Source organism: Xiphophorus maculatus, chromosome 5 (assembly GCF_002775205.1).
Source record: "Xiphophorus maculatus strain JP 163 A chromosome 5, X_maculatus-5.0-male, whole genome shotgun sequence".
Classification (NCBI taxonomy): domain Eukaryota; kingdom Metazoa; phylum Chordata; class Actinopteri; order Cyprinodontiformes; family Poeciliidae; genus Xiphophorus; species Xiphophorus maculatus.
In genome coordinates, this window is record NC_036447.1 from 19,019,418 (window position 1) to 19,047,059 (window position 27,642).

General features: G+C 37.1%; 2 protein-coding genes across 3 annotated transcripts; one reads left to right on the plus strand and one right to left on the minus strand.

Annotated features, from left to right (window-relative positions):
• Nucleotides 1–1,102: 1,102 nt before the first annotated feature.
• c5h4orf33 (chromosome 5 C4orf33 homolog) lies at nucleotides 1,103–5,986 on the minus strand. The gene is made up of 6 exons (XM_014476044.2): nucleotides 5,842–5,986; nucleotides 5,531–5,724; nucleotides 4,212–4,272; nucleotides 4,058–4,109; nucleotides 3,770–3,969; nucleotides 1,103–1,958 (listed from the first exon to the last, which is right to left on the minus strand). The coding sequence occupies exons 1-6, from the start codon at nucleotides 5,904–5,906 to the stop codon at nucleotides 1,862–1,864; spliced, it is 669 nt and encodes a 222-aa protein (XP_014331530.2). The 5' UTR covers nucleotides 5,907–5,986; the 3' UTR covers nucleotides 1,103–1,861.
• A 472-nt stretch (nucleotides 5,987–6,458) lies between these two features.
• sclt1 (sodium channel and clathrin linker 1) lies at nucleotides 6,459–27,508 on the plus strand. Of its 2 annotated transcripts, XM_023334612.1 has the most exons (22): nucleotides 6,459–6,532; nucleotides 6,860–6,899; nucleotides 7,090–7,145; nucleotides 10,025–10,077; nucleotides 10,223–10,295; nucleotides 10,453–10,508; nucleotides 10,778–10,913; nucleotides 12,936–13,058; nucleotides 14,353–14,418; nucleotides 15,121–15,191; nucleotides 16,379–16,469; nucleotides 16,713–16,804; nucleotides 17,047–17,224; nucleotides 17,410–17,508; nucleotides 22,827–22,898; nucleotides 23,053–23,127; nucleotides 23,238–23,380; nucleotides 23,477–23,669; nucleotides 24,515–24,711; nucleotides 25,926–26,004; nucleotides 27,069–27,164; nucleotides 27,288–27,508. In XM_023334612.1, exons 2-22 carry the CDS (start codon nucleotides 6,866–6,868, stop codon nucleotides 27,381–27,383), a joined length of 2,079 nt encoding a protein of 692 aa, XP_023190380.1. In that variant the 5' UTR covers nucleotides 6,459–6,532; nucleotides 6,860–6,865; the 3' UTR covers nucleotides 27,384–27,508. The 2 variants fall into 2 exon arrangements, with proteins under 2 accessions (XP_023190380.1, XP_014331519.1); XM_014476033.2 differs by having other exon boundaries at nucleotides 6,477–6,899.
• The last annotated feature ends 134 nt before the right edge of the window (nucleotides 27,509–27,642 follow it).

Genomic DNA, 27,642 nt, shown 5'->3' on the forward strand with positions numbered 1-27,642 from the left:
TTTAAAAAATAAACAGTTGTTCTTATCCATCAATTATTCACACTTTTATCACTTCTTGTTATTGAAAATCTAATTTGGCATCTAATTGAAAAATAAATTAGTTTTTTCAAAGTTTCTTTGCATGATAAACCTAGAAACTGATAAATGATGAAATGTATTTAAAGCCAGAAAAGTTTAGCTGTGATTGTGTTGTTGCTAAATTAAAAAACTTTGGCATAAAACATGCTGAAAACGCTTCTTAAAGATTTTTTAATCAATTTTACATGTTTTAAACAATGATTGAGTGAAAACAGAATGGTTAAAATATTACTAATCGCTTCACATTTATCTGTGAGTAAAAAATGGTTGTATCTCAAAAATTAAAAGCCTCAGATTGCTTATCCGTTTAGACTTGTAGCATTTGTAATTACCTTAAATTATGCTATCATCAGTCATACTGAAGAGATCATATAGCTACGAGGTTGTTAAGATAAAATAAAAACATTTTTACTGACTCTTTTACATCATTTTTGAAGTATTTTAGTGTGGTTTCAAAGCTCTTACAGTTTCTAAAAGGACACTATTGATCGCAATCTCAGCATTGGAATATTAAAAAGTACCGTACTAGAGTGGTTTAGATCTCAACAGATGACAGGTGCTGTTCTTTAAACCTCTGTAATTCTGTTTCATATGCCGCTCTTTCTTGTGGGGTTCCCCAGGATCTTATTCTCAGGCCGATATCATTCTCTATTTACATAATCTCCCTCAACATTTCATTCTGTGGGTATGAACATCATGCTCATCTCTAGATACAATTGAAGTGCATGGACTCATTTTCATTGTGCATCCAGCATTTTAAGACATTTTTTGTAGTAGGTAATGAGTTTTATTACACAACAGCTTAATTATTATGGTGTGTTTTATGTCATGTTACCCAGACCGCTCTATACAAATTAGGAACTATAACACAGGACTCATCAAAGAACCTTAAGCTTGAAGCGTTGATGAAAAGCTGATATTCACAGAGTCAAAGTCAGAAAACAGACTTTTCTTCTTCTTTTGCCATATTTTGTGTAATTGAATATATTGTTAGAAGGGAAAATAAGCATTAATGACAGTGAGATGAGCTTTTATTTCTCTTTATTAAGGTTAAATATCACAAATTCATACAAATCTATACAATGACAAGGGGAAAAAAAGAAATTACACAATATAATGCACTGTAATTTTATTTATCATAAAAAGAGTTATGACACCTTAGACTTGTGTGACACTTGATTACGGAAAAGCAAGAGGTAAACTAGACAAATTATCTAATCGCTCTGGCAAATATAAGTGTGCCTAATAGTGAAGTATTTTAATTCAACATATTCCTTTTTCTTAATTTTCTAAATATTAACCTCGTATATTATTTGACAGGTGAATCAAAATATATTAAACTTTTGAAATACAGATCTAACACATAAGTAAGCTGTGTATGATCATATTAATGTCTTCTCTAAACAGCAGCAGAAACAATCATTTGGACTTGCTCCACGGTATGTTAATACAGCAAAACATTTTGGGTACAGGTGCTGGATGTCAAAATTAACATTCATGGAAATCGTAGGTCACACTATGCTCACTCAGTTTATGCTGAGGATGTCCAATATTATGCAATGTGTCTGGGGGCTTGCACACATGTGTGTGAAGTGTCTTGACAAGCTGATGGCATGTTTTTCTCCAAAATTGTTGTACATCAATAAATGATAAACTATGATTGCTCTTTGGTTGCTGTTAGACATTTTTGTTTGCAGTTCTGCCCTATGGGTGATTTCGTTAAGCATTTCCCTTCCCTTGTGTTAATAAAAGAAAAACAGAAAGGCAGCATTTCATAAATAGCTCAGGCCTTTCCTTTCCACAGAGTCGATTCAGGCTGGACCCAATCTTCTCCCATAATGCTCTGCAAGCGGAAGTTTTGGAAATACTCCAGGCGATGGCTAACAGACAGAAGGTTAAAAAATGTTTGTTAGGAAAAAAATATTTATCAACCTTCACATATACAGTACTTTTTAAAATTGAAAGTCAGGGACAAGTTTGAGAGTGTGTGTTTATTTTCCTGGTTTATGCATTATTAATAAGCTAGAGGATACTCATAAAAGTAATAGCTGGAAACTATTAATTTTCCAGCTAGGAAACTGTTGCACAGCTATTCCACAAACGGTTGTAAAACAGAATCCAAAGTCTGAAAAAAAATAAGCAAAGGAGGATAACATTGAGGATGTTATCAAAATATTTTCCATGATATCTTTACGGTCCACAAAGACGATAAAAGCCGGAGAAGTCAATTGAAATCATCCAGTGTAGAACCATTTATAGTTATATAAGTTAGATCAAGAGCTGCCGCATAGTGATCGAAATAACTGAGAGGGCGATAAATGGAAATGTTAGAGGCACTTTTTGGTTGAACTTCCCTTTCTTATCAAATAATCCACAAGGTTTAAAGAGAAAAAAACATTCTTAAGATTTACTCATCCTGACATATCTAAAGAGTGAACTCTCTGTGTGTATTTTTAGTGTTCTTAAGCAGCTCAGAGATTACTGCTGCACTGATGTGGGAAAAGATAGTTGGCTTCTTTGACTGTGAAAGCAACTATTTTATCTCTGTCTGTACAATTATCTGTTTTATGTGAAATTCTGTCATCAGTTTAGTTGAGGCATCGATTAGTCTGGCCATAAATTACATTTTTAATCAGTTGTTTTGAGTTTGTTCATTCCCTTGTTATCAAAGCTCGTTTTGCTAGGTTCGTAATGTTTTTGTAATTATGAGATTTAAAACAGTTTGTTTGAGGTATAGTGAAAGCTGTATTTTTGCTGTGCATTTAAAGCATAGTTCTGTCTTGTGGGTCAAGGTGTATGAGGTTGGTGTTTTGTTGTTTTAGTGTGACATCGTTTCTTGGTTTTCGAATTTGAAACATTTTCAGACAGTGATTTGTTCTTGTTTTTTCTTGTGCAAGTTTTCACATACAGTTCCGATGAGAAATGTAAATACACTCACGAGGAGAAAGTTTGTCATTCTAACTTTGGACTTTTAGTTACATTTTCAAATTGTGCTTTTGCGGGCTGGAATGTGTTAATGGTCTAAATTGCATGGTGTTTTAAAAACAAGAATAGGGAGCACAATTATGTTAAGCTCGACCGAAACTTGCCACCCACATGCCTTCAGGAAAAAAGCTATGGGGAAAAAGATGGAGAAATTTTGCCACAACTACAAGAAGTTAATTTGTCTGACTCCGCGTGAGGCTTTCAGACTGAAAAAGACTTCAACAGCTGTCAAACAAGGTGGTAGCAACAGCCAAAACCTTAACCCCTATTGACAATTTGTGTATTATTTACTGTGATGTTGGGTTCATGCCATTAAAAACCCATTTTAGAATAACTTCAATAATTCTGCCATAAAGAGCAGTCAAATGTCAAGCCAGAATAATGGCTTGACAGAAGATTGTTGATGGCTGCAAAACTAAGGTAGTACTTAAAGTGTAACTTGATAAGGGACATTTAATCAAATATAGATATGTAAGCATATATTTAAGAGTTTATGCATAACTTTAACCAGCTTGTGAACACATTTTTTTGAAAACTGAAGTTTTATTGAAAAGGTATCATTATTTCACCCAGATAAAGAACATTTCAAGTAAATCATAACAGTCACTAATTAATATGATATTCATGCTGGAGGTGTATCTGGAACTGTATGCAACCATTTTGGAAAGATTTGTCTGAGACATACTATACAAGGCAGCATACTCACAAGTTTGGCTGCTGGCCTTCCACAATGTCGGCTTTGGGGATGGGGTAGAGAGCCTCATATGTACGTGCCGCCCCGGAGCCATGAATAGCATAGGAGTTCATCTTGTCGACATTGGGAGGGAAGTATGTCCAGGGGATTACAGCCTCACCAGTCCATCTGTCCCCTGATTTTGTGGTAGTAAAAGCGATTGGCAGTTGTTGCTGGAGTAGGAGGTAATTAGAATAACTTGTTACCTAAGATGCATAAAAAATCTCAGAAAAAAGCAGGCAAAATACTTTTTTGACCTACATAAAACGCATTGCCGACTCCAGACAGTAGCAGTATAAGGTGTTGTCCATGTCTAAAGTGGAAAACAAATGAAAGCTTTTAATGAACATGACTCTTTGATGGTTTATGTAGGATTATATTAGTGGAAAGAACAAAAGGTTTGCATGGAACTTACGGGCAAAGTTCCACCTCCAGGTAATTTTGCTTTGTGCTGTCAAGGAAGAAGGACTCCACAACTAGCAATATAACACAAAGAGAATAAAATGAGGATGAAACCTTAATTCTTACATTAAGAAATGCTTAAACGTTCTTAATAACCTTATCAGCTGCTGTAGCATAGAACTAATGTAATGAAATAATTGCATTTTTCTTGGACTGTTACAACATAAAAATACAAGTGAATAAACACAGAAATTATAGTATGAGTAACAGGCCCCCTGCTAACCTCGAAACATGCTCATTACCTGCCTACACTTATAATGGTTTCCTATTTATTAAGAAACATTAATGAGGCCAAATATGGGGGCCTCATTAACCAGAAATCTGACTTCTTTAAGGTCAATTAGAACAGATTGTTAATACTCAACCTCATTACAAAGTTTAATTGCAATGTATTACCATAATAATGATAATGGAGCCACAGTGTTCTCATAAACAAAACCCCCCACCCCCGCCTCTCAAAAATCATAGGAATAGATGTACATTATTAAATACAGCTTAAGTCAGCTTTGCCCACACTTATTTAGTGAATCTAGAAGTGAACAATGACACAGCATTGGTTTGATGACTGGGGGAGATGGAGGACAATAAAGCTAACACCGTCCTTGTGCAGAATTATGCAATCTTTTTCAAGACGCTTGCATATACACCATCTCTTATTAGGTGTTCTCAATCATGTGGGGCATTGAAATGTTATTTAACGTGTATAATTGCAACAATACTATAAAATAAAATGTTCACCTTTAACAAAGAGTAAGCAGGTGCCACAAGCATTATAGGGGACACACCAAACATGCAGCGTACTGTGCTCTGCTGAGATCAAGAGTGAGATTCCTGGCCTGCATGGAAAGCCCTATATGTAGTGCAGTACTGTGACTGTATGTCACTCTGCACACACTGTCCCCACCATGAAGCATGGTGGTTGCAATATCATGCTTTAGAAGGGAAAGGGAAGCTGATCAGAGCTGTTAGGAAGACAGATGGAGCTAAACACAGGACAAGATAATAAAGGACGTACGGCTGAAGTGCAGGTTTACCTTCATAAAGGCAATAATATTCAAATCCTGATGATTTTTTAAAAATTATTTGATATTTAATTTCTAAAATGTGTAAAATTGCTACATCTGGCAATACCTTTGGTAATTTTGCTATAATTAAATTTTTTTTATTTTTTTTTTTCAAAATATTTATTTTAAAGTGGCAGGAAAACCACTGAACGTCTTTGAACAAAGGCAGTTACACAGAACAGTGAAAGAGGAAAAATCCTTCTTTTACCTTCGTAATTCCAGAGTCCAGGGAACGCGATACCGGGTTCACCTGCAGGAGATTCTGGGTCATTGAAGAATGGACCAGACACTTCCATTCTCAGTCCAGATTGTCCATCAGTGAAGGAGATTCTGATGGGGTCATGGTCAACAGGGTTGCTGTCCCATGTGTGTTGAATCTCAAACTCCATTTTCCTAAAATGCCTGAAGGGATGTAAGATAGATTGTATTACAGACTCAGAGTCCAGATTACATACATGTAATTTAGTCAGAGAGGGAATGTGTTGCATGACTACAAAACACAGTTGCATAACTACTTACAAACTTTCACAGCATAGGAGAATGTTGACTACTGTTAAAAGTTGAAGTCGAAGTGAGACCCTCATGTTGTCAAAAGGTTTTTCACTCAATGCTGAATCAATATGTTACACAGAAGTTCACAATGTGTTTAGCTGTGCTCTCTGTTCAGCTATTTAAGCAGGCTCCTGGTCAATTAAATCTAACCTCTAATAAATGTTTGTTACTCAGTAACCAAACAGTGATTGACATTCTGATAGAGAAATGTTTGAGGCATAGGCTTACTTGATAAGGTTGTTGGAGGGCACAATTGCATTCAATAATGGAAACTTTAAAACACAATCCAGAAATTGTTCCGATTGCTCAACAAGCCTTATGTCAACAGCCAAACTTCAATATTTGTTCTCCAGACGTCTCCACTGTATTCCTTGTGAAGAGTGAATTTTAACCGTACGCTTTTAGGACTTGATGTGCAAAAAACCTTTTTTTAAAAGTTATGTCACTTGGTGTAAAAAAAAAAGACTGCAAAATAAATGAAAATGAAACAAAAACACGGTATTTCCTGTTTGAATGAGCTGACCCTTCGAATTCTTTCAAAGAGGAACTATCATGCTTATGAGCGTTTTAAGACGGAAGGACTTCAGCAGCGCACAACTTAATCGCCATTGGTTGTTATTTGTTTACTTCAAAACGGACGGCGGAAACACAAATTGGAGTAAAAACACGATTTTTGTTGTGTTATATAAAACAATACACACATTGTGTTGGTAAAATATAGCAAAGTTACTTTCTCCACTTACGATTTAGCTATTCAAACGTTGATTTATCTCGCTAAGTTTAGCTGTGATTGCCTCGCTGCTGTAGCTAGCTACAGAAGATTTCCAGAAGTAGCAACTGAAAAGTAGTTCTCAGTCGACTTGCTGTGTATTATCGTTTGTTCGTCAAACGTGTATTAACACGCAAGTTAAGATTGAAAAATCATTTTGCGTCTATGTAATTTTATCTAACAACACCACTTTATTTACTTTTGCCTACATCCTAGAACACAATGGATGCAGAAATTGAATTTTTGCGAGATCAAGGTAAGAGCAGGTGCAGGGCAGTTTTATTATTCACGACTCTTATTTGTTTTGTTTTCTTTTTTAGCATTTTGTATTCCCCACAATTACGAACAATGGAAATGTTGTGAACGTTAACTACGATTTAAAACATATTTCCATGGATAATAATTATGTTCGGAAACTAAGAGCTGATGCTTTGTCCTATCTGCAGTCCACAGGTTAAATTCTGCTCTTAGCCGCTATCAGCTGGGGGTCACATCGTCTCAGGTAATAAATCAAGCCTAGCTAAATGTAAAGTATATAACCTGATGATAATATTTATAATTAACTCTTGTCAGATATATCTGCCTCATTTTCAAGTTTGCAATTTGTGTTCATATGTCTTTAATCAAAAGCTGGGAAACAAGCACTATTAAGAGTTAGGTGCAGGGACTTGGAAAAACTGTCCATACTCCCGGTTTGTCAAAATGCAAAACATTTTTGTGATAAAATAAAAGTCTGAAAATGTGCTTACATTTGTATTCAGTCCATCTGAGTCACTAGTTTTGGTAACCACCTTTTGCTGGTGGCAGGTGTTTTGAGATGCATCTCTGACAGCACATCAAGACACTGACATTTTTGCCTATTTTTCTTTGGAAAAGAGCTCAAGCTCAACCAGACTGCATAGAAAATGTCTGTGAACATCAGTTTTCAAGTTGTGCTGCAGATTCTCAATTATATATAAGTCTGGATATTAATTGTCTCATTTAACACAGAAATTTGATTTGATCCGAACCAGTCCATTGTAGCTGTATGTTTACTGCTGCCCTTCTGCTGGAAGGTGAATCTCTGTCTCAGGTACTGAATGTTTTGCCCCCTGTAATAGGTTTTCTTTCAGGACTGCCTTCTGTTGAGGTGGCCCAAGGTTTTATGGTGACTTTGGTTCGATTTGACTTTGGGCCCTCTTGAAAACATCACCTTCACTAGCAACGTTTCAAGCCACATCTGATGGAACCAGGAAGACGAGGCCAAGATTTACAGTCACCTATAATGAGATGTATATGTAAATACATCTCAAACAAATCAGATATTAACACAGCAATCAAACAACAAAGAGTAGTATTTTCCCTTTTTCAAAATAAACTTGCCAATTTCTTTGAATCTTAAAATTCAATAAAAAATTAAATTCTAAATTTATCTGTGTTGAAATTGTTCAATCAGATTTAATAGTATTCTGATCTTCAATAAACAAATCTAAAAATTATAATGACTAGGAGGTCCATGATGGTTTGGGGTCTCTAAACAGTGAATTACTTTGTTGAATCATTTGCTTGACTCTGTATCTTCAGTTTCCCTGTCCATGCTGAAAAAAGTATCCCCACAGCATCATGTTGCCACCACCAAGTTGTACTGTAGAGATGGTCTGTTTACCATCAGTTTTACGTGTTTTTTAATTGAACTTTCTTCTATACGTTTGCTGTACCTTCCACGTGTTTTGTGGTAAACTACAAACAGGGACTTTTAGGACTTTCTTTTAACAATAGTCTGCTTGTTACCCCTCTTCCGTAACTGCCAAATGCATGACTAGTAGATATTTTCTAAGCAAAGTATTCCACCTAGATTGTGCAGAGCCTATAGCTCCCACACTACCCAGTCCTTGCCTGACTAACTATTTTAGGTGGACATCCATGCCCCTGACTTATTTGTTGTGATGTTTGATCTTCATGATGCTGTTTCTTCACTGATGTTCTCCAAAAATCCTCTGAGGTCTTAACTGAACAGCTTTATACTAAGATTGAAAAAAGAAACAGCAGGTGCATTCTATCTACTAATTATCTGTATTTAAGGGAAATCAAAATAAATGGGGACTGAATACAATTGCATGTCTTTTTAGATCTTTATTTTTATACATTTTAATACACTTTTAATGTAAGTTTATCATTGCCCTTACTCTTCAAAATGATGCGACATCTTATGTTAGTCTCTTACATAAAATGAATCAAAGTTTGTGGCCATAATCTGACAACATATTAAAAAGCTGAAGGAATGTGAACACTCCTGCAAAGCTATATGTGTAAACAGATTCCAATCGAGATAATTTGTTTAAAAGTTAAAAATGGTGAGCGGTTGCCCTTCTCCCACCAGGTTGCCTTTGCCTCATGGTCATCCAGCTCTGTATGCTTCTTTTTGAAATCCTCCTGGCAGAAGTCTTAGTCATTTCCTAGCTCAGCTATTTGACTGCTCTGCGGGCCGTGTTTGCTTCCTCAACTTGCATGTCCTAGAGAGAGAACTGAACTATACACTTTTTTATGTCAGCTATTCAACAATGCTTTTGTCAGTTTCAATTAAAAACAACAACAACAAAAATTCAACAAAGAGTCAAAGAGAAAATGTTCAGGATATTAAATGCAAAATGCACTTATTGATTGTCCCCTTAGTGTGATAGAGAAGCAGAGGCAAAACCTAAACAACTTTTGGTTTGGATGGGTGAGATGCAAAAATACACAAAAAGCATGCCTAAAGCATCTGTTCTAGTCAATTAAAGAGAAAGAAGTTCTCAAGTTCTGCATTGGGCTCTAAAGTTTCTATCTGAACTTTGATATGGTCAGTAAAGAAATGGGTTTACAGGAGCATCTCGACAAGTTACTGAATGTACTTTGCTTCAGAACTTATCAAGACTGTCATTTTCCCTTTTGTCTGTAAATGATTTTCCACCACACTTTTTCCTTCCTCTTAACCTTACATTAATTTGCTTGGCTACAGCAGTCTGTGAGAAGCCAGCTTTCATAGCATTGACCTTATTGTCAAGCGATTCAGTGGCTATCTGCTGGGCAGATCATCAGTTTTTTTCATGATTGTGTTGGTCAGCACACAATCAAGATGTTGGTATAAAGTCATTTCTTCATTGTTATGATGTAACAGTGCAATTTTGTGACAGAACATTTCAATTTTTTAACATCTGTAAGTTATAATCATTAAAGTAAACAAAAATAAATACTGTCTTTATTGAATCTGTGGTGTGTATGTTTTTTTGTTTCACTTTCAACATTTCTTTAAGTTAAAATAAATGAGCATTTTGTTAATGTTGTGACTTACAAATTGACTGAGCTGGATCTTGGAAATTGTTGGGAACACAAAGCTAATCTGTCCTGTCTTGTGTTTGACAGCTGGATGAGGCACAGCAGGCAGAGTCTCCTCCACCCTGGCTGTCAGACAGAGGGTCAGACATGTTTCTTTTCTTTCTAATAGTTTAACATGTTTTAGAACCACCCTAATATCGCTTGAAGTTCTTATAGGTAAAAAAAAAATAGAAAAGCAATTACTTTTATTCAGACAATTTTTGTAATTATTACTCTGTGTTATAGGATAATGGCTCCTCTTATAGCAGAGTATGACCGGCACATGGACGAAATGACTGAAAAGCTTCAGAAATATCAGGTAGAAAAACCTTAATGTGACATGTTCTTTATTCATATTCCAGCTTAAAACTTTGGCTCTATTGGGAAATGGTTGCTTCACCATCTAAAAAGATGGACTTGGATGATAAAAGTTTCTTGTTTTCCTGTTTGAAAACACTTGTGTTGTTGCTTCACAGGAGATGATGACAGATGTCAGACTGAAGCTGGAAAAGGTTGTGGAGGAAAATGAAAGGTAGAAAGATTTTAGTCCTGTCAATCGGTGGGCTTGAGCTGCAAAACAGAAGTCAAATTGGTACCATTTTCTGTCATCAGAGACGTGTTGAAATGATAACCGGTCATATAGCACTTGAAATATTTCTAAGAAATGACATCGACTGTATCGGCGTCTCCTGCCAGAATAAATTTGATAGGAATCAGGTTCCCCGGCCTGCGATTCAAAAGTTGTTGCTTTTTAAAATGATCTTTTCAATGTAATTTTTCAGCACTCATCGCATTCTCCAGGTTGCATACGGAGCTGAGGGAGTCTATTGAGAAGCAGCTACACTCCCTGCCTGTGGACTCAGAAGCAGAGGGCAGCGCAACAGTAGACACAGCCATCCTTAAAAACCTGCAGGAGCAAGTTCAACTGTCTGAACAGGTTTGCAAATGTGCCCGTAAATATCATGTGCTATTTAAAGTTTCATAAAATGCATCTATAGGCTTTTGTCAACGTTTGTATTTTAGCTTTCTATTAGCAGATCTTAGTTCTGGAGGTTCGTTGAGATTTGCAGCGACAGATCTAAAATTAATTGGAAAAACTCAATTTCTCAAAGTATCCAAAGAGAATAAAAAATTTTAGTGACTTTCTTTTTTTCTAGATCTGTTGCATGTTGTGATTAAAATATGCATTTTTTTTTGTCCTCAAAGCCATTTTTTATTTAGAGAATGGAAGACCACATAACTATTTACATATAGAGAGTAAGAAATCTTGTCTGACAATTGATTACTTTGTATCGATGAATCAGAGGTTGGAATTAGATATTTTTCCCTTGATCAGCTCTTGTCTGTAGGGTGTCTGCAATTACTGAAATATCCAAGGTTTTGTTTGTCCTTGTTGAATGTTTCATCAAAATGAAGAATTGCTGTAATTTGTGGTCGATGAATTCATAAACCAGTAGCGTTCAGTTTGCATTTTTCGGATAGAATATTTGCCTCTATGGTTAAATTTGGATATTGTTACATTTATTACATTTTTGTTGTTTTTAAACGACTGCCTCTCTCAAAGGACGTGGAACAGTTTTTCCTTGAATACACATATGTTATAATTTTTATGGAAAAAAGATCAGTCAAGAATGGAATCTGCATACCTCTTTCTCACCAAGCCAATGCAAACATGGTGCTGCTTTTATCACTAATAAATCTGACTGAATCACTGATTTATCTTTGTTAGCACCAACTCTGAGTTGGACCAGAAGAGAGAACGGTACTTGTCAGGGGCTTTGGAGTGGAGTCATGGAGACAAGCAACCAATCAAAATGTTGTAAATACCATGTTTAAAACGCCAGAGTTAGTTTTGTTTTTGATCTGCTTGTACTGCTTTTCTCCATAAAAACAGAGCACATGTCAAACATTTAGCAGATGAGACGTTACTCTGTGAGATATCTCGACCAGATTGTATTATATTAGGTCGATATCTTTTGAGGAATCTCTGTCCTGGACTTTTAAGAGGATCTGGTGAATTTTGCCTCTTCGCCAGTTAGTTGTTCTGTGGTTTTGTTCTCGGCTTTCTCTGATTTTTGCCACTTCATGTTTTGTATTGACCTTTTTAACGCCCAATTTATTTTATAACCTGCTAATAGTTTATTTGTGGGTAAAGGTAATTTATTCAGTCAAATAAGAAATCTCGATCCAAAGAAGCTTGCTTAGTAATTTTACTTTAATCTGGAATCATACTTTTCTTTTGAAAATATTATGTAATCAAATTTCTTTTTTGATTGAAATAAAAAAAGAGTTCTACATATGATAATAGATTTTGATTTTACGAATATGGCTTTAGTGCTACAAAGATTATTCAGTCCATGATTGAATAGAACCAGCAATAAAACCATTCTTTGCTTATAAAACTCCCACAGATTATATCCTAAATCTGTGAAGCAGCAGTTCTTCCTAGCCTGCTGAGATCCAGATAGAAGACTCAAACAGAAGTACAGAATCAGAATGTTTTGTTTACAAAGAAGGGTTAAGGAAAGAAGAAATATTTCTATATTAATTCTCAGCATTGAATATCAGAAAAAAACTAATGGCAAAAATGTTGGCAAAACAACTCAACTCCATTATTTTTGTGAACAGTGAATGGTGACAATGCTCGCTCCCTGAAACACTTCCTGCGGATTCTAAAATTGCAACAAAAGCTTTGCTGAGCCGTAGAATTTGATGCAGCTGGATGCCGTGAGCATTTGTCGTGACTGGCACATAAATTAGACGATCAATATAATTTTGATCTCTGCGTTCAGTTGTGAGCACCAGGAAACACGCCGCTCCAGCTTTGTCAGAGATGCTTCCTGAAATCTTTTTTTCCTCATCTGTTGGGAGGCAGCAGGAAAAAACAAACACAGTAGTTATGAGAGTAAATGTGGGTGGATTTGTGTGTGTGTGTGTGTGTGTGCGCGTGCGAGTTCAGGAGCGGAAACAGGCCATGGAGCTGTGGCACACGACGGCCCAGGAGCTGGACCGCCTACAGCAGGTCTACCAGAGGGCCCTCTCTGACGGGCAGCTCCACAACGCTCAGAGACAGCAGCTCAAGGTTCACTTTCCCACATCAGCTTGCAGGACTGGCATATTCTACAAGCACAGAAAAGGGAAAAGCTTAAACTTTTGTACTTAGTGATGCATAAGTATTCAGAACCCTCAAGGTTTTTCTTATTTTATCACATTATCACCACAAATTAAGCAGGATTTATGGACTAGACCTTCACAAGCTAATGCATTGGCAGACAAAAACACTGAATTTTCAATTCAATATTTTACAAATAGAAATCTGATTAGTGTGTTTTGCACTTGTATTCAGCTCACCTTTTACTCTGACACACCACGTTAAACTAGGGCTAAAACAATTAGTCGGATTAATAGTGACTAATTGATTATTCAGATAATTGTAACTTATTTAGTACTTAATTTATCAATTAATTGTTAACTGGACTATACAGACTCAAAAGATGGGCATTTGCTGAAAGAACAACATAATCAGGGCAGTAATTAAGCCACAACTGTACAAATAATATAGATTTTGCATTTAAGATAAAACAAATAAACAGTTTGTAAATTTGTTCTACCCAGCACTTCTCAAGTGGATTCGTTTTTTTTCACAATTTTCAAATTCTGCAATAAAGGGTTATTAAGCAAATAATAATTATTCATCAAAGTTAATCAACAGATTAGCCCTAATCTGTTGATCAGCACCTGCTACTTAACTTCCTAAGTTAAGTAGCAGGTGCTTTATTTAACTTTCTGTTAAGGAAAGCAGAAAGGGCTTAGTTTTTCACATGTTGTTATTAGAAGTATTTTTTTTAGCTGCAGATTCATTCTTTGCTACAAATGATGAAGCCTTCACCAAAGGAATGTTATGTTTTTGCATTTTAGCCAATTAAATGTTTATTTTCTTATTTAAAAAAATGAATAACATTATTTCTTATCTGCAGAATGTAACAATTTGTTTTATCCGATTACGTGATTAATCGTCTTCGTCTCTACATGCGCAAAGCAGATGGAGACGTACTTAAAAAAATCTTTCTGTTGTAATTACGTTGAAGGTGGTTATATAGCATTGACTGGAAGCGTAGTGTCTTTCACATGAGCTCCACACTGAAGTTTGTGTACAAAATGTACAAAACAGACTCATGAGTAAATGATGTCCACATTTTTGACCCGACTGTAGTAAAACTCCCATTTTGTGTTGGGGTCCTAACCCCTAGGTGGAGCTGTTGTCCTAGCAACAGGGGTTAATTAGAGTCGTTTGGTCTCAGGTAATTTTTGATATATGTTGGAGGTAATTACTGGCTCTTAAATGCTATTGAATGCCCACTTTTCTGCCATCACAGGATCAGCTTGTTCAGTTCCAGCAGCGCTCTGACAAACTCCAAGCGGCCAATCAGAAGCTGGAATCTGTAAGTAATGCTTAATTAAAAGTGTGTTAAATTACTGGCTTCCAATTAGCCATGGGATCGAAATGCTTTGCGCCTTTCTAAAATGAACCCTGCTCTAATAATTAATCTTGTAACTAAGTGAATGGGTTTCTAAGTCCCACTGGTAGTGAGCCAGAAATGTCTTGTTGTATAATGGACTGTCAGCTTACTCGGTAATCCTCTAACTATCTCGGCTTTTTTTCTTTTTCCCCAACACATGGCGCTGTATACAACTTCCTCTCCGTCACTTGAAATCATAGACACAGCAGCACCATGCTGATCACGGCTCCGTTTCAAACAACCTAGCCGAGCTTCACTCTAACTACGGACGTCTTCTTAACAAAATACACATGTGCTTACTTTGCACAACATTCAGTGCGTGTAGAGACAGTATAGTAATACTATATCTTCCTAATGCATTTTTAATGTGCGGTTAAGCCCTGGGCTTTCCCCTCTCTGACTGTTCATGCAAGCAGTCTTTTTTCACCCACTGCATATGAGAGCAGTTTACTTTGTAGCCGTGAATGACTGATACAGGGTTCCTTAGGGTTTGTTCTGAAAGGACATGGAAAGTTTTAAGTGAGAAGTTTTGCTAAAAAGTTGCTTCTGACAGAAACTTTCAGAGCGGCGTGTTTGGGAGCTATGCCTCACAATTGGCATTCTTGTCTTTCCTGCCACACACAGACGAACCAGCAGCTCCTGAAGACGGTGACAGAGCAGAGCACAGAAATGGAGGAGCTGCACTGCCAGCTCAGGTAACAAAAAAAAAAAATACCTTTGCGTTTTAAAGCTGCTGCTGCCAAAGGGTCTTGTTTCATTATGGATGCACAACACAAGGGAGGTTTCATGCCGGAGCCCTTCTTGTACCCCTTTGACAACAATTTCCCATCCAATTTGTGGAATAAAGATAAGTGTAAAAGGTTTTTTTTTTGTTTTGTTTTTTTCCCATTAACTGCAACCTGTTCACAAGGGCACAGAAAAGCAGCTAAATTAACATCTGCTTAACACTATTATGTCTGTATTGTCTTTGTTTGTCCTCAGGTACTCTTCAAAAGGAATCCTCAGCAAATGTGCCTGCATAATTACATTACAATTATTACCTTAATTATGCATTTAATTGGATCATAAGTCGGGCAGTTGTTAAAAAATAATCAATCAACGCTAATTATTTCAAAACAGCAAATAATTGCCCTAATTAATCCCTCTGCGTGGCATTATGTTTTTGTTACTGAAGCAGTTTTGGCTGGTTTTTTTTTGTTTTGTTTTTTGTTTTGTTAAGAGATTACATTTAAATTCTTGACTTTGCCATCAAGTTAGGAGTTAACTTTTAAGCAGCATTGACAGTGAATATATTGTACACTGCGTATGAAGGATCTGCCAACAGAGGATTAGTGTCTTCATCAGGTCTTGCTGTCAGTGTCAGGTTGCCAGGAAACCAGCTGGTATTCAAGAAAGTCACTGTTCAGAGGCATCAGATTTAGAAAACTCCGGTATCAACACGGAGCGTCACCTGTACTTGTTATTCTATATATTCATCAAAATGCAAAAGTTGTTTTGTTTGAGAGCCAGAAAACCTGAAAGATCATCAAGAAAGTTTAAAGCATATCAAATAAAATCCTTCCATTGTTTTTCAAAGACAATTAGTAATTTTCAAGCACTTTTTTTTTGACTTCAGAAGAGACTTTAGAGCCACAAACCTTTGCAGTGTTTTACTGTGGCTTTTAATTTTTATGGGTCTGCTGTGAATATAAGACCTCTGCAAATTTAGGCTGTAAGATATTAGGAAAATATGTGATTTTGGTAATATTGGTGAATGTTACGATACTGATTTGACTTGCGATGAATAAATAATGAAGAATTATTAGTGTCTGCCTCCACTGGTTTTCTCTCTTCAGTCGAATGCTTTGTGCTCAAACTATAAACTCTTTCTACGCTGGGTTAGGCAGGCTAAAGCTGAACTCAGGACGGCCACAGCCAGAGTGGACGAGATGACCAAATTTTTAGAGAATCTCCAGAAACAGATGAAAAGAAAAGTGAGTAAATCTAAGTAAATATTGATACATAAAAGATCCATTTAATAGTTTTTGGGAAAACTTCATGGATCCGGCACTGACAGATTATTTTGCCTTTCAATGTGTGTGTGACACTTTACCTGTTTAAGTGCTGTTTGATGTTGTTCATTTTCATCAAGCTTCAGTTATTACCAATGTTTTACTTCTTAAATATATTTCTACAAGATTCTGGTTGATGACTCATAGTCATACTTTTGTAATTAGGAGGAGGACATGGCTGAGGCTCAGGCCAGAGAGGACACAGCAGACAGAAGACTCCAGCAGCTTCAGACATCCCTGAGCCAACAGGAAACCCGGTGAACACATTTTTAACCTGCTATTACTTCACCAGTAATCACCTGCCACTTTTTATAACAGGTCTGACGGGCGAGAAGGAACTGTTCTGTCAATCTTTTTATTTTCTTTTTTAAGTATACTGCAATATTGATTTGACGGGCAGTCATCGAGTTCCACATCTGTGCTTTAAGTGTCACAAGGCCAAACGGCAGCGCTTACTCTCTCTCCGCTGCTCGCTCTCACTGTTTTCCTCCTTTTCCAGGCTAAAGGCTGCATCTCTGGAGACGGAGGCAGTTCGTCGAGAGCAAGCTGTGTGGGAGACAAAGGTGGGGGAACTGCAGGCGCGTTGCACCACCCTGGAAGAGGAAAAGTTCGAGGCTCTGTCCAAAGTCAGAGAGAATGTTCAAGTAGCTGAAGAGGCTGTATTGCAGAAGGAGCAGGTGACCCCCAGTCTCTTCTCGTCTTTCCGTCAAATCTTTTCTTTTCTTTTTCTCTTTCTGTACTGACTTGAGTCTTCCTCTCAATCTGCTCAGTTGCACCAGATCCCTGACAACTCTTCACATTCTCTCAGAAATACTACCTCTGAAATGTGCACCTTTTCCCCTCTTTTTATTTTACCCTGCAGTCCCTTTTAAGAGAGAAACAGAAGACAGAGGAGCTTGAAAAGACAACGCATGCCATCAAGCTCTTGATCCAGGAGGCTGCAGTCCGAACAAGGAAAGAGGTACATTTGGAACTGGTTGGATAAACATTTCTTTGTTTTAGCAGAATAAATTGTGTCATTCATTACAAGCACTAACTGAGGTTGGTTTATGAAGTAAAACGTCTGCATTTAGAAAAATGATTAAACCTCAACTTACCAAGCACTAATCTTACTTGTCTTAGCACATTGATTACATTGACAGATAAAAGAGCATTGCACTCTCATTCTGTGGAAGCTACAGGGTTTTTTCACTGTTTGGAAAAGTCTGGATATACAGATTTGGATTTGAGTATTTTTCAGGCTTGGATTAGAATGTAAATAGAAATTAGAATATGGAAAAGTATTTTAATGTATTTTTTCTATCCTCTTTAGTTTTTACAAAGTCTAATCCATCCGTGCACCTATGGGGTTTTTTTTCCAGGTTGCACATTCAGACCTGCAAAGCAAAAAAAAAAAAAAAAATCAAGGGTGAATAATTGAGCATTGACTCAATCTCCCAATTTCTGCTACTCATTGGGAAAAATATTTCTTGAAACGGTTAAAACTATACTGGCATCATTCACACTTTTGATGTAAGATTGGTACTTTCTGAAGCTCAATTTTTTATTTTATTTTTTGCAGATTATCTGTCTAATGTTAAACTTTCACAAGTTCACAATACACTGATAGCTTTAGCGAATATATTTAAAAGAAACTGTTATTTATACAAGTTAGCTCCTGCAACTCTAAGGAGTTAAAAAACATACATTGTACATACAGTAGATATGCCATAAATATTAATGTTTGTATTTAAACTTCAAGAAACACATGAGTCTGAAAAATTCTGCAATTTTGACATGAAAAATTAGTAGGAACACTGTGCAATCTGAAAGTTACAGTGATTTGTGTTCCTGTCACTGCAGAGCTCAACATCCAAACATGGCTGAAGCACTGGCTTGCATTTATTTATGTCTCTACACTTTTCAAATATGTCGAGGGAAGACATTTGAGGCCTTGGACTTTCTTCATTTAAGGACCCACATGCATATTTAACTTTTTTTACCTTCCAGGTACTTAATTTTAAATATTACTTCGAGAGCAAGACACTTTTTTCCATTTTAATCTCTTTTTTGCCCCTTTCCCTCTTTTAAAGCCACTGAGAGGGAAGACAAGCATGTATAATGAAGAATTAATCTCCAGGTTACCTACAAGTTTTTGCCAGACTTTGTACTCTGAGGACATAAGTATTGCCCAGACTGTTAAGCATTAGAAGGAAAACTTCCAGAACATCCTCTACATTCATATGTGTTCCTGGGAAAGATGTTAATTCAGTATATAAAAATCTTCTTTTTTTTCCTGCAGTAGTTTACTTCCTCACACACAAACAAATAGAATTGGTTAAGCTTTAATTTTAAAATGTTTATTCAGTGAGAAAAAGCAAGTTATATAAAAAATAATTGTTGCTGGGATCAGATGACATCCAGAGTTGTCTTTGCGAGTAAAAGGTTTTATTTACCTTAATACAAAAACTCAGCCTGTCACACTCGGTGCCTAACGCTCCTCAGCAGAAGGAAAACAGTGCACTGCCTCGCAAACGGTGCGTTCGAGGAACACACGTAAAACAGTCGCATTCAGTGACATATAGGAAAAATCAATACCAAGGATCAAGGCACAAGACAGACACAAAACCAAGTTCTGAAGGAATGAACAAGCTACAATGAAGAATGAATGAACTTATTATAATAAACAAAACAAATTGTACCTGTGAACTATAATACACATGAACAGTAAAATAAATAATAAATAAACTAGATAATAAATAAACTAATAAAATAAACTAATAAATTCGGTGTCTCTCACATAATAAATAAATAAAAACTCAACTGCACCACTGTAAAATTAATTTATAGTTAAATGTTAATTTTAAATTTGTGTTTTGCTTCTTTTAAGTCGGTCAGAATCTTGAGAAGCATTTCATTTGTTATCCCCAGCTATAAGTATCCCCCGGGGTGTAATTAGGACATGAAGCAGAATATCATTTCTCTAAGCTGCTCTTCAAAATGGGAAAAACTATAGACTATGGATCACAAGCAAGGAAGATGTATCTTGATCTGCCTGGGTCTGCATATGGCATCAAAAAAATTTGACCTTAACTTGCCCACTTAATGCACTGTTAACCATGGAGGGTCTCAATGCATTATTTCTGACCTTCTGCTGGTTGTTAGTATCTTTAGAAACACATTAGCTCTCATGTGCTTTATGTTAATATGCAGGAATATATGTTAATATGCAGGAATATATTATATATATTTACATTTGGAGAACATCATGTGCCAAGAAACTGAACCAAAACTGCATCAGTGACACAGCTGCAAAGAACATGTACGATATACACCGTGTTCCAAGTTATTATGTAAATTGGATTTAAGTGTCCAGGATTTAAGTGTCCAGGGAGGCGTCCAGGATGCCTCCTGGACGCCTCCCTGGTGAGGTGTTCCGGGCACGTCCCACCGGGAGGAGGCCCCGGGGAAGACCCAGGACACGCTGGAGGGACTATGTCTCTCGGCTGGCCTGGGAATGCCTTGGGATTCCCCCGGAAGAGCTAGAAGAAGTGGCTGGGGAGAGGGAAGTCTGGGCCTCCCTCCTGAAGCTGCTACCCCCGCGACCCGACCTCGGATAAGCGGAAGAAGATGGATGGATGGATGGATTTAAGTGTCATAAAGATAAAAATTTTTGTTGTGCTATTAAATTTATAGATGGTATTGCGCGCCATGGCTCTTTGAACCACTATAATTAATTTCGGAGAGCTTGGTTGATTAGTTTGTCTGGTGAGCTCAATTGAAGGAAATCTACTTAAGGATGTTCAGCAGGCCACAGGTTTCAAGCAATATGGGAAAGAGAAAGGATCTCTCTGCTGATGAAAATCATCATAGTATACCTTGTAGTATGACAAGGTATGAAAACATTAGATATTTAACAAAAACTGAAGCGTTATTGTACTGTGAAAAGACTTGTGGCTGATTCAGAACAAAGATGGGTTTGTACAGATAAAAGGTTTCTGTTAGACAAATTCATCGGATTAAGAGAGCAGCTGTTAAAATGTCCTTAAAAGCAGCAAACAGTTATTTGAAGCTGCTGGTGCCTCTGGAACCTCAAGCTGTAGGATCTTCCAGAGGCTTGCGGTGCATGAACCTACTATTTGGCCACCCCTAACCAGAGCTCACAAGCAGAAACGGTCACAGTGGGCCCAGCCGTACATGAAGATTAGTTTTCAAACAGACTTGTTCATTGATGACTGCTGCGCAACCCTGAATGGTCCAGATGGATGCAGTAGTGAATAGGTGGTGGATGGCCACCACGTCCCAACACGGCTGTGACGTCAGCAAGGAGGTGGTGGAGTCATTTTTTGGGCTGAAATCATAGGGAGAGAATCATTGGTCGACACCTTCAGAGTCCCTGAAGGTGTGAAAATGACCTCAGCACAGTAGATGGACTTTCTGACTGATCACTTTCTTTCATGGTTCAAAAAGAAGAGCGTACCTTCCATAGCAAAATCATCTTCATGCATGACAATGCACCATCTCATGCTGCAAGGAATACCACTGTGTCATTGGCTGCTATGGGCATAAAAGGGGAGAAACTCATGGTGTGGTCACCATCCTCCTCTGACCTCAACCGTATTGAGAACCTTTGGAGTTTTGTCAAGCAGAAAATTTGAGGGTGGAATGCAGTTCATATTAAAACAGCAGCTCTGGGAAAATATTCTGACATCCTGCAAAGAAATTCAAGCAGAAACTTTCCACAAACTCACAAGTTCAATGGATGCAAGAATTGTGCAGGTGATAACAAAAAAGAGGTCCTATGTTAACATGTAACTCGGTCTGTTAAGATGTTTTTGATTGAAATGGCTTTTGATTTTAGTACATGTGACCACTTAATGCTACACATTCAAAGAATGACCGTTTTCAGTTCTTTATAATCCATAAAATGTTTAGAAAATTTGCATTGCATAATAATTTGGAACAGTGCATTTTGAGTTTTTTATTTTTGAAAAAAATACTGTTCTCATGGGGAGCTTTGTTCAGTAAAATTTGATTTATACTGTAATAGTTCATGACTTGAAAATTATGCTGACCATCATTTGCATTGACCATTTAAGAAAATCTGAGAAAATATCACTTGCATAATAATTTGGAACACGGTGTATGTATTTCTCCAAATAGGTTTAAGAATTCTACCTAAAATGGCTGTGTGTGTTTTTTCGTGAAGAAATGCATTTTACATGTCAGAAAGTAGGGAAAGAAGCAGGCTGCTGACTTTGATGAGTTTAAATTATTTAGTTAAAGAGAATAACATTCTCTTCAGTAAGTCCAAGGATATATCTCAGGTTTGTTAAAAAGAAAAAAACTGTCAACAAACGTCCTTTTCTGCCCTTTCTCTTTTGACTCACCAAAGCATTTATGAGCTTAGCAGTCATGAAAAGTACCAGCTGAGAAGCCAGCAGAGCATCTGCAATAATACAAAAACTTGTATTATTTTGACAGTGACAATGAAGGTCACATTAGCTAATTTGTTTTTTTAGTTAAAATTTTTAGATGATATATGAAGGAGAAAAACAAAACTCTTCAAGTTCTTTTTTTATAGACATACGGTAGTCGTATTACAACCATAGAAAATTAAGCAATATTTAGATAATTCCCATTTATCCACCAAAGCCTATGTCCTTAATCTTAAATAGATTTTTGCTAAACTCACAAAAGATATGTGCTATTAGTTAAAATGTGGATAGACCAAAGATGGGTGTTAAGTTCTTAGTTTTGTTCCTGTTTTCTTTTTTTGTTAAAAACCTGAATAAACTTGATCGAAGGAGAATTGTCCAAGGCCAATCTCTGAGTAATCCGCTGGTGCATTTTCACTACTCATCCTTGAAACAAACTAAAACATCAGTCACAAATATATTTCAGATATTAAATAGTTGTTATTGTAAATTATGGCTGTCGTTTCCTTAGACATTTACATTTTAAAAAGAAAATGTTTATTTTCGCATCACCTTAAGTTGTGTTCACATTGCTACTTGTGGGACTGAAGAGTCATTTATTTATCTCGGCTTTTAAATCTCCATTTCTTTTAAGCCTCATCTATGCTTCCTGTAAAATCTGCGGTTTGATATTTTCCCCATTCAGGTTTTCTGCTTGTACTTTGAGTCATCTAATTGTGCTACCTGAAAAGGAAAATATTCAAGGCAGAGTCTGAATACAAACATACTTGATTCATTTTTTTCTCCATCTGCCGTGTCAACTCATTAATCGCTTGAGTGAAGTCCTCTTTACTTTTTCTTTCGTTTCTTTTTGTTCCAACAGGTGGAAAACGTGCGCAAGCAGTGCAACATCCAAATCCATCGTATGGCAGAAGAACTGTCTGCACTGCAGCTGGTACAAACCTTCCCCCTCACGGGGATACTCCTTTCAAAATGACACTAAACCCTTTTTTGTCTCTCTATTTTTTAGTCTCTATTTTTTAGTCTGTCTTCAACTCATGTCTTCCATGTCAACCCTTACACCCCTGCCTCACACCCCCTCTTTCTAGGAGTGTGCAGATAAAGAGGCTCAGATTGAAAGATCCCAGCGTGAGAGGAAAGCTGTAGAAGAAGAACTGGAGAAGGTACTCGCAACAACTCGAGCAAGTTCTCTACTGCAGTCAGATGCAGAGATTTTGACGCCGTTTGATTACACTCTTCTATGACCGGGCACGTGGAATCTGTCTTTGTTTAGGTGTATAAGGAAGGCAGGGTGGAGCCGGACTTCAAGAAGATCGAGGCCCTTCATCAGAGGTGTCTAAATGCAGAGAGGCTGAAGGACGACGCTAACCTCACTCTCCAAAGCACTCAGAAGAAGCTGAAAAAGATGGAGATGGAGTAAGTGACATCGTGCACATCACTGTAGGCGAGTACGCTTTAGCTTAGCGGGCAGAAAATTAACCGCCATGATCCTCCTCATCTGGTCCACTGTAGCTACAGCGAGGAAGTGTCGCGGTGTCAGGAGGAGGCGCGGCGGCTGCAGGACTTGCTGGCTGCGGCTCGGAGTGACTGCGTCGGTGTCAGCGACGAGCGGCTTCAGCTGCAGCAGGAGAACACGCGGCTGCGCAAGGAGATGGATGACTTGCGCAAAGCCAGCATGCAGATCCAAAGAAACGCCAAGCAGAAAGTAATAGGGCTGAAACAATTAGTCGAATTAATCGTGATGAATCCATTATTGAAATAAAACTAATTTAGTAATTGATTAATCGTTAACCAGAGTATACGGACTCAAAGACCTCATTTTGAATTTAAGATAAAAAAAACAAAAAACCTTCTTTGTCAGTAAATATGTCGTTTAATAATCTAAACTTAATTGACATCATCTGGCTTCAAATTCTGTAAAAAGAAAATCTTCTACTAAGCACCTTTTTTATCCAATTACGAATTGGGTAATACAAAAATAGTCAAATATTGATAAGTCAAGCAGAAAGAACTGAGCTTTTCACGTGTTGATGAAGTATTTTCTAGCTGCAGATACATTTTTTACTACAGATGATCAAGCATTCACTAAAGTAAAGTTATGTTACTCCATTTCAGGGAATAAAGAGTTTATTGCCTAAATAACTAAACAATACTAGACATGAAGGGAACAAGAAAAAGGGTTTGAACAAGGTTGGGAATAGAGAGGAGCCACTAGACGATTTACTGATATTGAGTGCCAGGAAAGATTTATAGAAAGTATGAAAAATCTGAGGTAATGTTGATAATTACTGACAGGGCTGGCATTCAGTGTTTTTAAAGAGGGCGGCTCTTTATTTCAGAAAATTGCACAGGATTCTTCACAATTTGTCATTCATTTTTACAATATACAGATGATTTTGATCATACGTATCATATGTATCTTATTCAAAAGATACATATAATTATTACTTCAGGGTCAATGTTGCAGACTTTATTTAATTGTAAAGAAGGAACTGGGTATTTAAAAATATTTTAATCGGCAAGCTTTCTTTACGGCTGTCGCCGCTTTAGGTCTCCGAGATGGAGCAAGCATGCAGCCTCAAAGAGCAGGGACTTGATGCGCGGGTGAAGGAACTGGAGGAAAGGAGCCGAAGCTCCAGCGCCGATCTGACACGCCTCCTTGCAGCACAGCAGAAAAGCACTCAACGATGGAAGGAAGAGGCCAAGAACCTAGCGCAGGCCTTTGAAAGTAAAATCACAGCTCTCAAGTAAGAATGTGTGGAGATGGGCTTTAACATTTCTAAGGAAAGGAAAAAATGCACAGATCTATTTCTGGTGTTTCTGAAAAGGAAGAGAATACGTTTATTTATGTAAGGCTGCGTGCAGCATACTGTACAGAGCAAATGTATTAAGTTAGATCTAAGCAGTTCTAAGATGCAAGAGATCAATACATGAAAGTTAAGACAACAACTAATTTCCATTTGGGATTATTAAAGTATTTCTAAGTGGAATAGAATTCTATTAGAAGGGTTTTGGGTTTATTACTAGTGAGTAATGATCTGTATAAATCTGAGCCCCAAGGCGGTCTCTGAAGCTCCTTTCGGTGCCAGTTTTTTCCCAGATCTTTGTTGCGGTTATTTTCCATGTGTGGTTCAGCTTTACTCTTGGGATTTCTTTCATTTTTCCACGACCTATCAAGCAAGAGCAGAAACATTAGTGTGCGGCTCTTTCATGTCTCCAGAGATGCTCTGCTGGGTTCAGGTCTACATCCTGGCATTGTCACTCTTACACCATTACTGTTTTCCTCAAGCCACTCGTTTGATTCGACGGCACTCCGGTTTGGAGTGTCTTTGTAGCCTTTGACTAAGCTGACTACTTATCCAAATGGGCTGGCAAATCACATTAACAAATGTGCAGCGTCTATTGGTATATCTGAGTGCACCTGTGCCTTTCACTTGATGCAAAATGCTTTGCTTTTTACCCCCCTCTTTCTTTGTTTCTCATTAAAAAATGGAAAGCTGTTCAGTGCTTGACAAAAGCCAGCACATTCTTTGCAAGATAAAGCCCTCAACATGAAGTGTTGAGCCATAACAATTTAATGTAAAAGTAGTTAGTAACTGGCAGACAGCTTAAAGGGGATGTTTAAAATTGATGAAATGCATAAATATTTAATACTGTGATTCATTATGTACAAAACAGTGTATTATTCAAGAACAAATACCCTTATTTTTTTAAGCTCCACTGCCTGAGGATTTTATTGCATCTGTTTTACCGTGAACACTATCAAAGGTGCTGAAACATCTCATACAAAAATTGATTTGACACTTGATGTTGTTCTGCTCTTAGCAATAGCCGATATACATCTGAAATAGTGCAAATGCTGGAAAACAAAGCTTTATAAATGTTTTTGTTGTGTCTTTGAGCAGAGCCTTGGCTCTAATGTTATTTTATTTTATTTTTTTCATCTTTGCTATGCTTTCAGGGCAGAACTGAAACGGCAGAAACAACGCTCGCTTGAGTTGGAGAACCAGCTCCAAACAGACCATAACACAATATCTGAGGTATGTGTGACTCCCAAACAGGAGCAAACTAGTGTTTGATTTAATTTAGCAGATCATGTAGTTGATATCAGCAAATGAAATACTGTTAAATGAAACTGATGGTTCTCAATAAATTAGAATATATTTGAAAATGTTGTGAATTTTACTTAATTGAGAAAGTGAAACTCATATTCTGTATAATAATGACACTCTTTCATGTATTTATACCATTTATTTTGGCTAACTTAGATTTTTTTGGCTTGCATCTAATGAAAACCCCAAATTGAGTTTTTTATAAAACTTCAATGTTATACAAGACCTTGCACTTGATAAAACACAGTGGACCAGCACCAGGAAATGACATAATTGCCTAAATGGGCAGCACTTTGATTGATTGACATAATTCCAGCCAACGTCTTTCTGTCTATAGTTTGCATCATCTCTTTGGGCCTGCATTGGTTTTTGAATACTCCACTTTAGTGAAACAGACTAAAACTTGCATGCAAAGTTAATTGGTCATCTGAAATTGCCCGGAGGTGAGAGCGAATATGTGTTCATAGTTGTTTTTCCTGTGTTGCCATGTGATAGACTGCTGACCTTTCCAAGGTGTGCCACTGCTCTTACCCATTAGCTGCCAGAGATGAGCACCAGCCCCTTCTCGACCCCACTAAACATATAGCGAGTGTAAATGACAGATGGATGTCTGGCCACAGCACTCTATGAACAGTCAGCTTTTTTAGCAATGACCTTTTGAGGCTTAACCTCCTTGAGGACAGTAAAATCCTTTTTAATTGGTCTTATGTTAAATTGTAATTTCTGACAAGCTGGTTTTTGTGTTTTTATTCGCTGTAAGCCATGATTATCGAAATTAACACAAATGTACAGTATGTCAGGTATGAGTTTCAGTTTTTTCAATAGAATTGCTGCAATAAATACAATATTTAATTATGCTCCAAGTCATTTATGCTTAAGAATAATGGACAGATATTTGCACTATTTGTCTGAACTGTTGTGCTTTGAAAACAATCTTAAACAGAAACTTTAGTGCTACACCCCATGTGTCAAACTGATCTGTGTTTGCTCAGTATGAGAAACAGCTTGCAGAATATCAAGAGAAGACAAGTCGTCTCCAGAGAAGACTGACACAAGCTGAACAGAAGGCAACTACAGCTTCGCATCAGGTACTGGTAGCTGCATTTCTTTTTCTACACAGGATAAATATACACACCTCTCCCATTAAGATGCATATATTTCAGGTTGATTATAGTTTTAGTTACTGTATGTGCATGTTGTTTGTTTTACAGCTGAATATGTTCGCATCACAGCGAAGGAAACCTGCCACAGTGGATCCAGGGGACTCTATGACAGTTGGCCATAACTTTGGGAAAATATTAAAATAGAATATGTTTTTATAACTCTTTCTTAGGTTCACATAGTTTGGGTTGTTGCTGCTTTTCCAGAGGCATTTAATAGCATATTTTCTAAGAAGGAATTGTATGTGTTTCAATAAATGAATAAAAAATTAGAAAACCAGTGTTTTTGGTCTGCTTCGACTCAAACTGCAGGGGGAGCCACGTGCTTTAGGATAAAATCTCTAAGGTTAAGAATTCCGTTGCTAGGTAACTAAGCGTTAGTTTCATGTTTGTAACCATAAAACAA